This window comes from Hemibagrus wyckioides, linkage group LG26 (genome assembly GCF_019097595.1).
Source record: "Hemibagrus wyckioides isolate EC202008001 linkage group LG26, SWU_Hwy_1.0, whole genome shotgun sequence".
In the NCBI taxonomy this organism is placed as follows: domain Eukaryota; kingdom Metazoa; phylum Chordata; class Actinopteri; order Siluriformes; family Bagridae; genus Hemibagrus; species Hemibagrus wyckioides.
Window position 1 is genome coordinate 4038183 of NC_080735.1, and position 14444 is coordinate 4052626.

Genomic DNA, 14444 nt, shown 5'->3' on the forward strand with positions numbered 1-14444 from the left:
AACATTATAATGCCATGCTATGTCTGTTAACAAATTATTATCCATAATAGCAATTCTTGTTTGGGATATAGCACAGTAGAGTCCTTACAATTTTGTTACCATTAGGGAAATGAAATGAAAATGAAATTTGGGGAAATAATTAACAATTAATAAGCTCTATAGATGTGGGCAAGATTAGCTTGAATAGTGTGAGGCTCTGAATACACAAATGTAAATGTGGGTGCTAGATGACTAGTTTAACATTCTGTTCTAATAGCTAGAACATTGTGGGTTTAAACCTTAGGACATAATAAACTGTTTACTGAACAATCAAATCAAATTACAACCAAAGCGACAACTTTAAACATGACCCTAACCTTTAGCCCTTCATCTTTCTGTGTATGTTTGTGAAGTGGAACAAAAAATGCAGAGATACACTAAAGCACATACTTGAAATTTATTTTTGTAATAAAATAACATCAGCATGTTGCTATGCAGACATCCTGATAACACACCCAGTTGTATAATGAGAACTGCACAAAATTGCATAAGAAATACCATTAAAAAAAGTTGTTTTTTTATCCTCACTGTTTGCAGGGTTTGGTGATCTAAACTTCGTGCGTGTATGTAAATGAGTGCATAGATTCCTATTCTAAGAAAGAATATTTTAAAACACTTACATGTGCAAACCAAACACACTGTAGTATAAACATCAGGTAATTAGATTTCACCTTAATTACCCATAAACCATCTATTAACATGAAAAGCAAGTATAATATGGTAAGACACTACAGATCATGCTGTATGGAGAAAGTGGAAGTTACTGAGTACAACATTAAAAATATGATAAAACATCTGCATTAAGAGGATACAATAATAATGCATAGAAGAGTATAAATGAGACAGTACTGTAGATCAGATGATGATGAATACAGATGTTGGACCACAGCTTGCCTTCAGTCTTCATGTTTAATAAAACAAATCTTCAAAGACAAAGAAATGATTTTAATTGCAATATAAATAATATAAAGAAAAGCTTATTGAATTAATGCATGAATGGAAAAACACCACACTGAAGGTCAGTCATAGGCAGAGCAGATGAAGTTGAGTTTTTCGCTCTGAGGCAGGCTGATCCACTTCTGCTCTCCTCCAGACTGCACTGCTCCGGTTCTCTCCTCATGGCTGCAGTCTTCAAACCCTGTCCCGTTGCCCGGAGCCCAGTCCTGGTAGCAGATCATCTCTCCATTCACCCAGTACCAGAAGCCCAGAGTACAGGTGTGACGCAGGCCAAGCCACACGTGTTCATTGGAGGTGTTTTGAGCCACTTCCTTCACCCAGAGCTGCATCTCCTCAGTGCGCACTGAGACCAGGTCATGATGATGGTTCCTGCAGTATCTCAGAGCTTCTTTCCAGGTCAGATTCTCATTAATCAGGATCAGCTTATCTGAATATACAAGGTAATAAACATTGTACCAGAACTCTGAAGAGTCTGTAATATATACAGTATGAAATTATGTACAGTTTTAGATATTGGAGGGACATTCTTTCAAGAAAGACATAACTAAAAGGTGTTGAGTAATCCTGTATACTAAGAAATAAACAGATGTAATGTAACTCACTCTCATGGCAGATGAACGGGAGTTTTTCTGTGCAGTTCACATCACTCCAGTAACGTTTCTCAGACTCAGACACTGCAGAACAGTTCAAACCTCCACTGGGTTTGTCAGAGCTCCAGTATCTGAATAAGGAGTTACTCTGATCTGACCACTTCCAGGAGTCATTAAACAGACCAATCCAAACTTTCTGATGCACTGAACTATTAATCATTCTCCAGATCTCCTCATTCTCAGTTTGGTTCCTCACACTGACCAGGTCAGTGTATTTCTCTCTGCAGTAGATCTGAGCATCATACCACCTCTTTGTCTCATTAATCACTACATATTTAGGGTTTTTGTTCTTTTCTGAAAAAAAAGCACAGTGAATAGCTCATTTATGACTACATTAGATATCTGCCTTTTGTGCCTACAAAGGAACTGTAACAAGAAAGTAAAAAAAAGAGAACAAATATCAAGAAAAATAACACAATACTAAAAAAAAATAAAAAGCTAAATTTTAAAATTCATTACTGTAATGACATCTCTTACCTTTATAACATACAAAAGGTTTTATGCCACACAGTTATCATTCCACTTTCCATCATTTTTATACATCTCAGCACAGAACTGATAGGCCACACCACCATTAGGTTCTCCACTCCTCCAGTTTCTGTAAGTGTCTCCATCTCTGTAGAAAGTTTGGTCTGCCAGAGACCACTGCCATTTCCCAGGTCCCTCTCTCTGTAGACCAATCCAAGCTTTCTTTGCATTTTCCTTCATCAGTGTGTGATTCAGCTTCTTCATCTCTCCCATGTTGTTGATGGTTGCCAGATCAGTGAAATTCACTCTGCAGTAAGTCTGAGCTTCACTCCCGGTTTTATTCTCATTCACAAAGTGATATATGCTCCTACACCACATACTACTGTGAGCAACATATTAATGTTAAAAAAAAAACAAAAACAAAAAAAAAAAGATTATTGATGCTGAACCACAAAAGAACAAAAATATTTGTATTTTTTCCATAAACATGCATCTAGATTCTGCCACATAAACACAAATGAAATCATAATCACACACTTACATTATTGGATTGAGATCACACTGTCTGTAATGATTTTTCAACAAACACAAACACACACAACTTATAGTGCACACAACACTGACCTGAGAAGAACAGGATAACAAAACGCCATTTATGATTCATGTCTGTAAAGAAAAATAAAATTAATTAAATAAATAAATTTACACATGGTATGGGTTTGTCATTATTACTCATGAAAGAAATAAACGTTGTGTTCATATCTGACCAGTTGCTCATGTCTTCATGAGAGAAACAACCTCCTCTTTTGTGGTAGGATCTCAGATCCCATTATATTAAACATTACCTTGTATATTTACATTGTGTACAGTTTAAGGTGATGTGCTCAGTGTCTTGTGCCTTCTGACATACCATCACATTTCATTTATGTTTTTGAATTTATGAATCTTTTAGGTAAAAATAATGTAGTGATCACAAGGAAAAAATCTGTCAAGCAAAAGTTTAGACCTAAACAATAGACCACAAACTATGGTGGAGAATCACCTGGGTCTCTCGGGCTGTGTGAATATGGAATGTCACGCCCCATGTTACACCTTTCTGCTACGCCTACAGTACGTCCCAACAAATGCCTTCATTTATGACAATAAAAATATCAGGATAGAGAAACTTAAATGTACTTGCAGCCAGACTAATGACTACTATACTTAAAGTTTGCTATGTGGGAACAACTAATTTTGTACTGTGTATTTAAGTTGTAATTAAATTGTACAAAAGCACAATTTTAAGTTTATTAAGTATACTTTTATGTGCTAAAGTGGAACAACTTCAAGTATACTTAGTACACTTAAAGTATATGGCTGTGTATGTACTAATGTACATACCCGACACAGTGATTAATGAAATTAAAGTATATCTTTAATGTATTATAAGTACATTAGTGCAGTTTTTTACTGTGTTACAAATACACAAGTAATATACCACTAATATATTCTTATTGCAGAAGTTGCATGCTGTTGTACTTCTGGCCAATTCCAAATACTAAACAAGTACACTTTGTGGTTAATAAAAATGTACTTTGTTATATCATGTAATACACACAGCCTTCTATACTACTACTGTATTGCAAATGTGCTACTGGTACACTAAAGGGTTTTAGGACCTTTTACAAATGCTGAATGCATTTTCCAGACTATAACACGTTTTTAAGACCATTGAAACACATTACATTAATAATGATGAAGCAGATTTCATTGGAGTTCAAAAATTTTAATTTAGCTGCACATGGTTTAAAAAAAAAAACCAAGATGACCATGTTTCTAAACAAGAGAAGAACTTGAAAACTGTTGCAATTAACCCTCACATGGGGTGCACATGAATGAACATAAATAACATTTCTCACACGATGATTTGTTGCAACCCTCCATGAACACTTAGGCCTCAGACACAGACACTCTACACATTAGCAGCCCTTTTTTGGCTGAACTGCTCATTATTACACTTGTGTCTGATGGCTGCACGTACATCAGAGGCACTTGTCTGTGGAAACTCCTGAAGAACAGCATCTGTTAACAAAATGCATAAGATATCATGTCACAGGGCATATTCATGCAACACTTTCTTCTGTTTTGACTACATTAAAGAAGAACTGTGGTCACTTTCTAAATGTATCTTATTTTCATACACATGATAAAGACAGCAATGATTTTCTTCTATTTACAACTAAGGTCCTCCAAGGAACTCTAACTGTGCTGCCAGCCAAGGGGTGCTGAATATGAGAGAGACAGATAAGAGAGAAATGGAGAGGGGGAGAGTGAGTGAGTGAGAGAGAGAGAGAGAGAGAGAGAGAGAGTCAATTAAATTCATATGAACATGGGTGCGTTCCACCTACCTATGAGAAATGGACATTATCCAAATATAAAAACAATGTGCTAAATTTCCAGTGGTGGGATTTGGGTGTAAGATGAATGCAAGATATATGATACACATAACCCATTAAACCATATAACTTTAATACTGACCTATTTTACCATGCAAAGCACCAAGCTGTGATGCCAAAATGGTGTAAATTCAGAATTTTTTCAGCATCCATGAATGAACAATGACTATTAGTAAATAGATGCTTTTATCAGTTAATTGTAAAGTAGCATTTCAGTTTCATAGTTCTCTGAGAAAGATGACATTGAGGTCGTGAATGAGGGGGTCCCAACGGGTGAAGGCATCAGTGTCCGAACACACTCCATACACTCCTTCATTAATTTCATCATTTCTGGGAGTTCTAAGTTAATGTAAAAAGGGAAAAGAGCAAACTTGTTGATTTTATTAGTGTGTCTGTTGCATGGCACAAATGGATCAAATGTAAGCTGGCCAGTGGTAGAGGGATAATGGGGATAATGGTTTGTGTATAATGTGAAAAAACCCTAAATAGTTAAATGAACACAATGTATCTTGTCACCCCACCCATGCCCATTTGAACACCTACCATGAAGGGATGCTATGATCTCATCTACTTGTGGTGGCATGCCATGACCAGTATTATCATATAACTCCTGCAACATAAAGAACAATGGAATACCAGGCTTTTTCGTCTGAATAAGATTAGTCATATTAAACCATATTAACATGTATATTATAACACTACCAAACAGTGGGACTAATATCTTGTGATATAGAGTGACACAAATGTTCAGAATAACAATTTTTTAATAAAATCTGGATGACTAATATTAAGTAAGACTGAGGGACAACATAAGATTGTACAATAGGTCCCCTAAATATGAACAAGTTCTGTTACGAGAGCTCGTTTGTAAGTCCAATTTGTTTGTAAGTTAAAAAAAACATTGTCTAGGTACTAGGATACTAACAATTGGCTATACACAGTATATTACAAAAAAAGCAAAAAAGAAAAGAACGAGCAATGTCTGAAAAGATCGAGCAATGTCTGCCATCTTTTCACCTCACTCCATTCTCTCAATTATTTTCACTTTTGTCTCCATCATTATTGCTTGGCGCTTCTTAGCAGTACCAGCTTCAACACTGCTGCTTTTACGCTTGCTTCTGAACATCCTGGGTTTGCGGAAGATGCATGCTGCACGCACGTGACAAAGTACTCCAAACATGTGATCTAACTTTCACATTCGTATCTTCGAAAGTTTGTAACTTGAATGTTGGTATGTAGGGGACTTACCGTATTATGACAACCTTCACACAATTGGATGCAATGTAATGATGTTAAAACTTTATTTGACCTATCATCAAAAGCACCAATATAAAAGTACTTGCTATTCTCTGAGTTGAGGGTAAACGTATCTCTTCATCCCAGTCATCTCCCTGAAATATTGAAAAATGAAAAGGACACAGAGCTGTGAATGACAACAAAACACAAAGAAAACATGTCTGAGGGAGTACACAGCAAACAGCTATGATATGCGAAAGTATAACTTACAATGTCAGGATGTTGTGGACTCCCGATGTTTGTGGCATCATCAGAACTGTGGTGATGATCAGGAGATGATGCCACGGGTAACACAACTTTTCTAGCTGCTGTTGTGTGCATTGCCTGGATAAAAATGTTTATAAAATAACAAAAATTCAAATTCTCAAAATTTGTTTCTTCTATCCTTGACTGCTTTTCTCAGTATACCACACCTGTTGATATTTGCATTATTATAAAGCACTTTGCACCACACAACATAAAATGTAGCCAACTGCACAGGAAAGCATACACCATCATCCAGTTGTGGCCTTTCATTGTCAGAACTGGTGTGGTGATCTTGTGTGGATATCACCCTCTTCTTTGAAAGGGAAGTCTTCAGGTTTTGTATCACCTGGTCCTTGGCTGCCTCTTTAATTCTGGCTTGCACTGCCTGCCAGAAAATGTGTACAGTTTAAAAAAAAAGAGAAAATATAGACAAGAATATATTCACAATGTGAACAAAATCCTCATGCATTTTGGAGAGGCATGCTTGGTGGGTGTGATTATTCAAAATCCCTATGTGTTTGTCCCATAGAGAAAAACGCCTTACTCATACTGGACTCCAACTTCAGAGGTCTAGAGTACAAGAAAGCATTACCTTTTTGCTAGCTAGCATATATAACACATATTGTACATAAAACATGTCTAAAACTGGACTGTCAAGTTGAAAACATGGCATTTGTCAAAATTATTCATATTCACTCACCAGTCTCAAACTAGTTTTTTAGGCTCCACCATGTTGTTCACTTGGTCTATTTGTTGTTTTTTCATGTGTGCACCTCTGCTTTCCTCCTCGGTCCAAATATCTTTACCCAGAATATACAAATTCTTCTTTGTGATGAGTTCTTTGAAAGAATCTAATACAAAAGAGCAAGACAACCTTTATGCAAACTTTTTATACAATTAAACAAATTGCTAATAGGTTAGCTAAAAAAACACTAACCCCCAAATAGCAGGACTTTAGCTGGCTCTGTCTTCTGTTTTTTTATTTTAAGCCAATTATCGTTGCTGTCAAGGTCTGGCTTGGACGTCACTTGGTTAACTTTTTGGTCAGAATAACCAACAATGAGCGATGTACTTTCCACCTTTACCATTTTATTAAAGAGGTCATAAATAGCGAACTGGAGCGACATTTCTACCGCTAGCACCGCGCACCTGCATTCAAGTGAAACGAGCAAGCGTGTATGCAGTATAAATTTCGTCCCCAGCTCTGATTGGCTGACAAGGAAAATCAGAACACACTTGATTGGTTGAAGGACTGAGCAATTCAAAAGTTTAAATTTAATTTAGAGTCATAGCAGCAGAAATTTTCAAGTCAAACCTCGTCATGGCTTCATGGCAACCTCGTCATGAAAACTGAAGAATCATTTGAATGATGATGATGACCCACAAGCGACTCCTAGAACAACAAAATATAGACTCCAGCAAAAACAGGTAAGATGACTGTCATCATGTGAATGTTATATGTTATATGATTCATTTGTATAGGACTTAAAATTACCAATTATTTTTATACAGGAGTAATTTTCTGATTATTGTCATGATTTTTTTTTATTGTTTGGTCTGTAAAAAAAATCAGGGAATGTTTGTTTAATTGCAAGGATTGTTTTGTCCAAACAACCAACCAACAGTCCAAAACTCCAAAGAAGTTGAATAAAACAAACAAACAAACATTATATATATAAATCTCTTGTTTGAGAATAGATCAAATAAATAAAATCAAATAAATTACTTACAAAGGTAATCTACTTAATTTCAGCTACTTGTGGGCAGGGGTGTGTTGGTGATGGTGGTGGGGGGTAGGGGGGTTAAGCAGGGAAGTTTTTTTGTTGTTGTTAATGCTAGAAAAAGGCTTTAAATGGTTTAGGATAGCCCTCTCATTTGAGTGGCAGAAGTTCTTATAATAGACTTTTTTTTGTGAGTTTCACACCCCTACTTTAGTGGCCCTAAGTTTAAAAGTCACTTTTAAAACACAAATTTCAAATTCAGTAATATGAGCCTTTATTTGTTTTCATCATATTGTCATGTAACTTGTTGGTTAAAAAAAACACATTTTACTAATGGATAGATCATGGTTTTTCTGTTTTTTAACAAGTTTTGAATGTACTGTATCTGCAGAAACTGAGAAGGTCATTCTACAAGCAATTTCTTTTTACATCTTCAAAAGAAGAATGCCAAGGCAAATGTCTTTTTAATAAACTAGTAGAGTTCTACTAAATGTTTAAACCTGTTGTTTAAGACAGGACAAGAGGACAGAGAGGAAGATGATAGAGACAGACAAGAGGACGGAGGGGAAGATGATAGAGACAGACAAGAGGACGGAGGGGAAGATGACGAAAGTGGACAAGAGGAGGAAGGAGAAGATGACGGAAGTGAACAACAGGATGGAGGAGATCAAGTCAAAGTCAAAGAAGCTTTATTGTCACTTCAACCATATAAAGCTGATGCAGTAGACAGTGAAGTGAAACAACGTTCCTCCTAGACCAGAGGTGCTACACATAACACAGACAAAGTACAGTGAGGCAGACAAACATAGAGCTAAACATAGAGATAAAAAACTAAACTATACTTAAGGTGCAATAAAAACTAAACTATAGACCGACTTTTGTGCAAATAATAGTGTATACAGTGAGTGCAAATATGAAATTGACACATGTAAACAGGATTAATATAAAAAATGTAAAGTGAAATGTAAAGTGACATGTGCATGCAAACAGGACAGTTTAGTGTGTGTGTGTGTGTGTGTGTGTGTGTGTGTCTGTGTTCAGCACAGTTCAGTTCTTCTTGGAACACAGTCTCAGATTTTGTGCATGTGTGTTATGTATGTGTATGTGTGTCCGTGTCCAGCACAGTTCAGTTCTCCTGCTGAGATCAGATCTTGGTTTTGTGTGTGTGTGTGTGTGTGCACGCGAATGCGTATGTGTGTGTCCAGTTCAGCTCAGTTCTCTGTTGAGATACCTGATTGCCTGAGGGAAGAAACTGTTTAACAGTCTGGTTGTGCGGGTCCGAATGCTTCAGTACATCTTTCTGGATGGCAGAAGGGTGAAGAGTGTGTGTGGAAGAAGTCAAGAAGTGGAGAAGAACTGAGAGCAGGAAATGAGAGGAGCTGGGAGAGTGTCCAAGGAAATCAAGATTCAAACCCAGAGATGGTACAAAAATGCATTTCCAGAATATTTGTTCATGGTGTTCCTTTAAGTTGACTTTGTGAGCCAAAAGTATAAATATAACAACACTATCAATGCTATTTCTGTTTATGTTTCAGTTTCATATTGTATTATAAGTGTTATGATTATTTTTATCTTTTATTACGGAAACAACATGAAAATGATCCTGTGTATCCTGGTGCTCCCCTCACAAAAGGACAGAGTGTGCTCTTGCTCATGTCATATGTGCTGAGGCACAATTTGACAGGAATAGCTCTTCAGGATCTTCTTACAATGTTCAATCTACATTTCTGGCTTAGTGCCAACAACCTCATATCTTTTTCATAAAGAATATGGACAATTTGGCCAATATGTGCCCCATTTTTATTGCATCAACTGTGAAAGCTACATGGGGCCCAGTGAGTCAGCTCCAAAAACCTGCTCTTCATGTAAATCTCAATTTGACATTGCAAATAACCTAAGGATTGGGTCTTATTTCCTTGTTCTTAGTCTGTCAACTCAAACAGTGGAGATTTTGGAGAAACCTGAAATACAGTTAAATAAAAAGGAACCAACTCCTGGCATTGTTTCAGATATACAGTGTGGGGCAGCATATCAGAAATTCAAGCAGGAAGTAGGGGCTGAGGATATCTTAATCTTGTGGAACTGTGATGGAGTTCCAATTTTCAAAAGTAATAATGTTCAAATATGGCCGATTCAGTGCCAAATCATAGAGCTTTCACCAAAAGATCGTCAGGGCAAAATATGTATACCATGCTTATGGTTTGGTAACAGCAAGCAATACGGGTGTCACTTCTGCCTCCATATAGGTGGTGGAGTATATTCCTGAGAAACCTCAGAACCACCTTTAAGGACAGAGGCAGATCATCTTCGGCATGCTATGCTGGCAACCCCTGCTGAACCAGTAATGGGTGTGAAAGGCCCATCTCCTTTGATGGAACTTGAGCATTTCAGCATGGCATCTGGATTCATTCCTGAGTACCAGCACAGTGTCTGCTTAGGAGTAACTAAACAGATGACATCTCTCTGGCTAGACAGTAAGCACCATAATGAAGACTGGTACTTGGGGTCAAAGGTCAGTGACATAGACCAGGAATTTCTAGCCATTAAGCCACCTGTGGAAGCCACTTGTGGAAGGGCACCAAGGTCACTGAAGGACAGAAAATTCTGGAAGCATCTGAATGGAGGTAATTTTAATTGTTTTATGCATTGTATGTTTTTAATGGCCTTTTGAAAAGGAAGTACTGGAATCATCTTTTTTAATAGTTTTTGCAATGCATACTCTTCTTCAGGATGCCATTAATATCAGCCATGTAGATATGGCAGAAAAAGCTCTTTGAAAGTTTGTGTTAAACTTTGAGAAACTATATGGTCCTACTAATGTTTCTTTCAACATGTATTTGTTAAGTGTTCGGAGCTGGGGACCACTGGTGGCAACCTCCACATTTCCTTTTGAATCTTTTAATGGGACTTTGCTTAGGTTTTTCAATGGGACTACGCATATCCCAACTCAAATAGTGAAGAAATTCCTTAGATGGAGGGGTCTCTCAACAAAAGCAGGCACTACAATGGCAAATGCAAATTGCAGTGTAAGGCAATTATTTGAAAGCCTCTAAGGTAGCCTTGGCTTAACAAAAAGGTCAAAGGAATTTCACAATAATGTTAGAGGTTTTTGGCTTCCCAAATAAAGATAGCATATATGTGTTGTAGAGGATGGCTATAAAAGATTTCACAGGATTGACAATTCATTCAGGTTTATTTTATTTTATTTGTGGCAGTGTTGTTTATCATTCATATAAGAACACAGCTCTTAAAAAATAATAATAATTCAGTTGTACAGTTAAGTGATGGAACGTTCTGTGAAATCATGACCCTGAGAGGATGGGACCTCTTCTGCATCCACCACAAATGACTTCTGTGTTTTAGTAAAAGAACTTGCAAAGAGTGCAGGAAAGCTTTGTAGAGATATTCAATTAAATATATCCTCTACATTTATAAATGAAGTATCTAAAACAAATAATGTATTTGCTGTTCATCCTCAGTCACTCAAATGAAAATGTTTAATGGTTAGGTCAAAGGAAAAAATGTATGTCATTCCATTTCCAAACAATGTTGAACGAGACTAAAACCTCACTGATTCTAGCAGTGGCGGACCGTCAAGGCCAGCAACACCTTCTCTGCTGGCCTAAACAGCAGTTATCTGAATCACTGACTTGCATGTTAATATATTTAATATATTTTTCCATGAATGTGTATTAAATTATTCCCAATATTCTATTCTCTACATTTCATAGCTTTTTGCTTGGTTGTGCTGCTTCCAGTAGTGTATATTTATGATAAGAGTATTTATCCAATCATATTTCCAATAGTGGCTGACATCATGTGTTGCCAGAGTGACAGATTTTGAGTTGGCATCACTGGGGCCATCTAGCAGGCATATGATTATGTCAGCAATTTCCCGTCCTTTGATTGGATAATTGGAGTAGTCAGAGGCATGGTGGTTTAGTGGTTAGCACATTTGCCTCACACCTTCAGCGTTTGAGGTTTGAGTCTCGCTCCTGCTCACTGTGTGTGTAGAGTTTGCATGTTCTCCCTGTGCTTGTTGGGTTTCCTCCCACAGTCCAAAGACATGCTTCTAGACTGATTGGAGTCTCTAAAATTGCCTGTAGTGTGTAATTGAATGAGTGTGTGTGTGCCCTGCGATGGGTTGGCACTCTGTCCAGGATGTATCCTGCCTTGATGCCTGTGCCTGAGGCACAGGCTCCCCATGACCTGGTACAGACAATGAAATGAAAAATATTTTAACAGAGGAGAAGAAATCGATTTGGTCACATACATCCTTACAAATGCAGACTGTAATAAAATTGACTATTCCTATTCTATACCTAGGTGTGAAATGCATGGCCCGACACTGATATACACTACTCACAAAAAGTTAAGGATATTTGGCTTTTGGGTGAAATTTATGGAAAAAAATAAAAAGTTCACACCACAGTGATATTATATCATGAAAGTAGGGAATTTAAGTAGAAGCATGCAATGGTGATTTCCTCATCTCAAACAATTTATTGAAACAAAAGCCAACAACAGTGGTGGGTATACCACAACAAAAAATGTCAATGTCTCAATAATTTGTAATGTGCCCTTGACCATCAGTTACAGCTTGACAATGACATCTCATGCTGTTCATGAATCAACTATCTGCTGAGGCATGGCATTCCACTCTTCTTGAAGGGTGGCCCTCAGGTCATTGAGGTTCTGGGGTGTAGGGTTACAAACCTCTACATGGCGACTCAGATGATCTCATAGGTTTTCTATGCGATTCAGGTCTGGAGAAAGTGCAGGCCACTCCATTTGAAATACCCCAGCCTCCAGCAGCCGTTTCCTAATTATGCGACCTCGATGAGCTGGAGCATTGTCGTCTATGAATATGAAATTAGGCCTGTGTTGTTCATGCAGGGGCACAATGACTGGATTAATGATGTTATTCAGGAAGTATTGGCTTGTCACTGTACCATTCACAAGATGTAGGGCAGTTCTGTATTGAGGAGACACACCTGCCCAGACTGTAACACCACCACAACAGTGGATGATGCATAGCGCTCTCCTTGATGTCTCCAACATCATTTCTGTTCAATGTGAATTGACTTTCATCAGAGAACAGCACTGAGGCCCACTGGTCCCTCATCCAGCATAAATGCTCCCTGGCCCATGCAAGACGATGACATCTGTGCCTAGTTGTGTGGTCAGGTACCCTTGCAGGTCATCTAGCACGCAGACCACACTGATGTAAATGGTTTCGAATGGTCTGATGTGGCACTTGGGTGCCTCTCACCTCCCTTAAATGGTGAGGTACTGTTTATCAATTGTTAGGTGTTGTCTTGGTCTCCTGATGTCAAACTGTGAACAGCATGATGAAGAGGACTGTTTAAATACCAATTCTAATTGAACCAGAAAATCTATTGGTCGATTCATGGATCAAACACCAGTTGTGAATTTTGCTGTTAAGCACCTTGTTAGAGAACAGCAAGTTATGCAAAAAGTACTGAAACACTGAACCGTATATATATATATATATATATATATATATATATATATATATATATATACACTATATTGCCAAAAGTATTCGCTCACCTGCCTTGACTCGCATATGAACTTAAGTGACATCCCATTCCTAATCCATAGGGTTCAATATGACGTCGGTCCACCCTTTGCAGCTATAACAGCTTCAACTCTTCTGGGAAGGCTGTCCACAAGGTTTAGGAGTGTGTTTATGGGAATTTTTGACCATTCTTCCAGAAGCGCATTTGTGAGGTCACACACTGATGTTGGACGAGAAGGCCTGGCTCTCAGTCTCCGCTCTAATTCATCCCAAAGGTGTTCTATCGGGTTGAGGTCAGGACTCTGTGCAGGCCAGTCAAGTTCATCCACACCAGACTCTGTCATCCATGTCTTTATGGACCTTGCTTTGTGCACTGGTGCACGGTCATGTTGGAAGAGGAAGGGGCCATCTCCAAACTGTTCCCACAAAGTTGGGAGCATGGAATTGTCCAAAATGTCTTGGTATGCTGAAGCATTCAGAGTTCCTTTCACTGGAACTAAGAGGCCAAGCCCAGCTCCTGAAAAACAACCCCACACCATAATGCCCCCTCCACCAAACTTTACACTTGGCACAATGCAGTCAGACAAGTACCGTTCTCCTGGCAACCGCCAAACCCAGACTCGTCCATCAGATTGCCAGATGGAGAAGCGCGATCCGTCACTCCAGAGAACGCGTCTCCACTGCTCTAGAGTCCAGTGGCGGCGTGCTTTACACCACTGCATCCGACGCTTTGCATTGCACTTGGTGATGTATGGCTTGGATGCAGCTGCTCGGCCATGGAAACCCATTCCATGAAGCTCTCTGTGCACTGTTCTTGAGCTAATCTGAAGGCCACATGAAGTTTGGAGGTCTGTAGCGATTGACTCTGCAGAAAGTTGGCAACCTCTTCGCACTATGCGCCTCAGCATCCGCTGACCCCGCTCCGTCAGTTTACGTGGCCTACCACTTCGTGGCTGAGTTGCTGTCGTTCCCAAACACTTCCACGTTCTTATAATACAGCTGACAGTTGACTGTGGAATATTTAGGATTGAGGAAATTTCATGACTGGATTTGTTGCACAGGTGGCATCCTATCACAGTTCCACGCTGGA

General features: G+C 38.4%; 1 protein-coding gene across 1 annotated transcript; it reads right to left on the reverse strand.

The window, feature by feature from the left end:
• Window positions 1–1058: 1058 nt before the first annotated feature.
• LOC131346392 (macrophage mannose receptor 1-like) lies at window positions 1059–7218 on the reverse strand. The gene is made up of 8 exons (XM_058379805.1): window positions 7177–7218; window positions 6399–6476; window positions 6056–6169; window positions 5889–5940; window positions 5595–5698; window positions 5093–5159; window positions 1599–1940; window positions 1059–1423 (listed from the first exon to the last, which is right to left on the reverse strand). Exons 1-8 carry the CDS (start codon window positions 7216–7218, stop codon window positions 1059–1061), a joined length of 1164 nt encoding a protein of 387 aa, XP_058235788.1.
• Between the last annotated feature and the right edge of the window lie 7226 nt (window positions 7219–14444).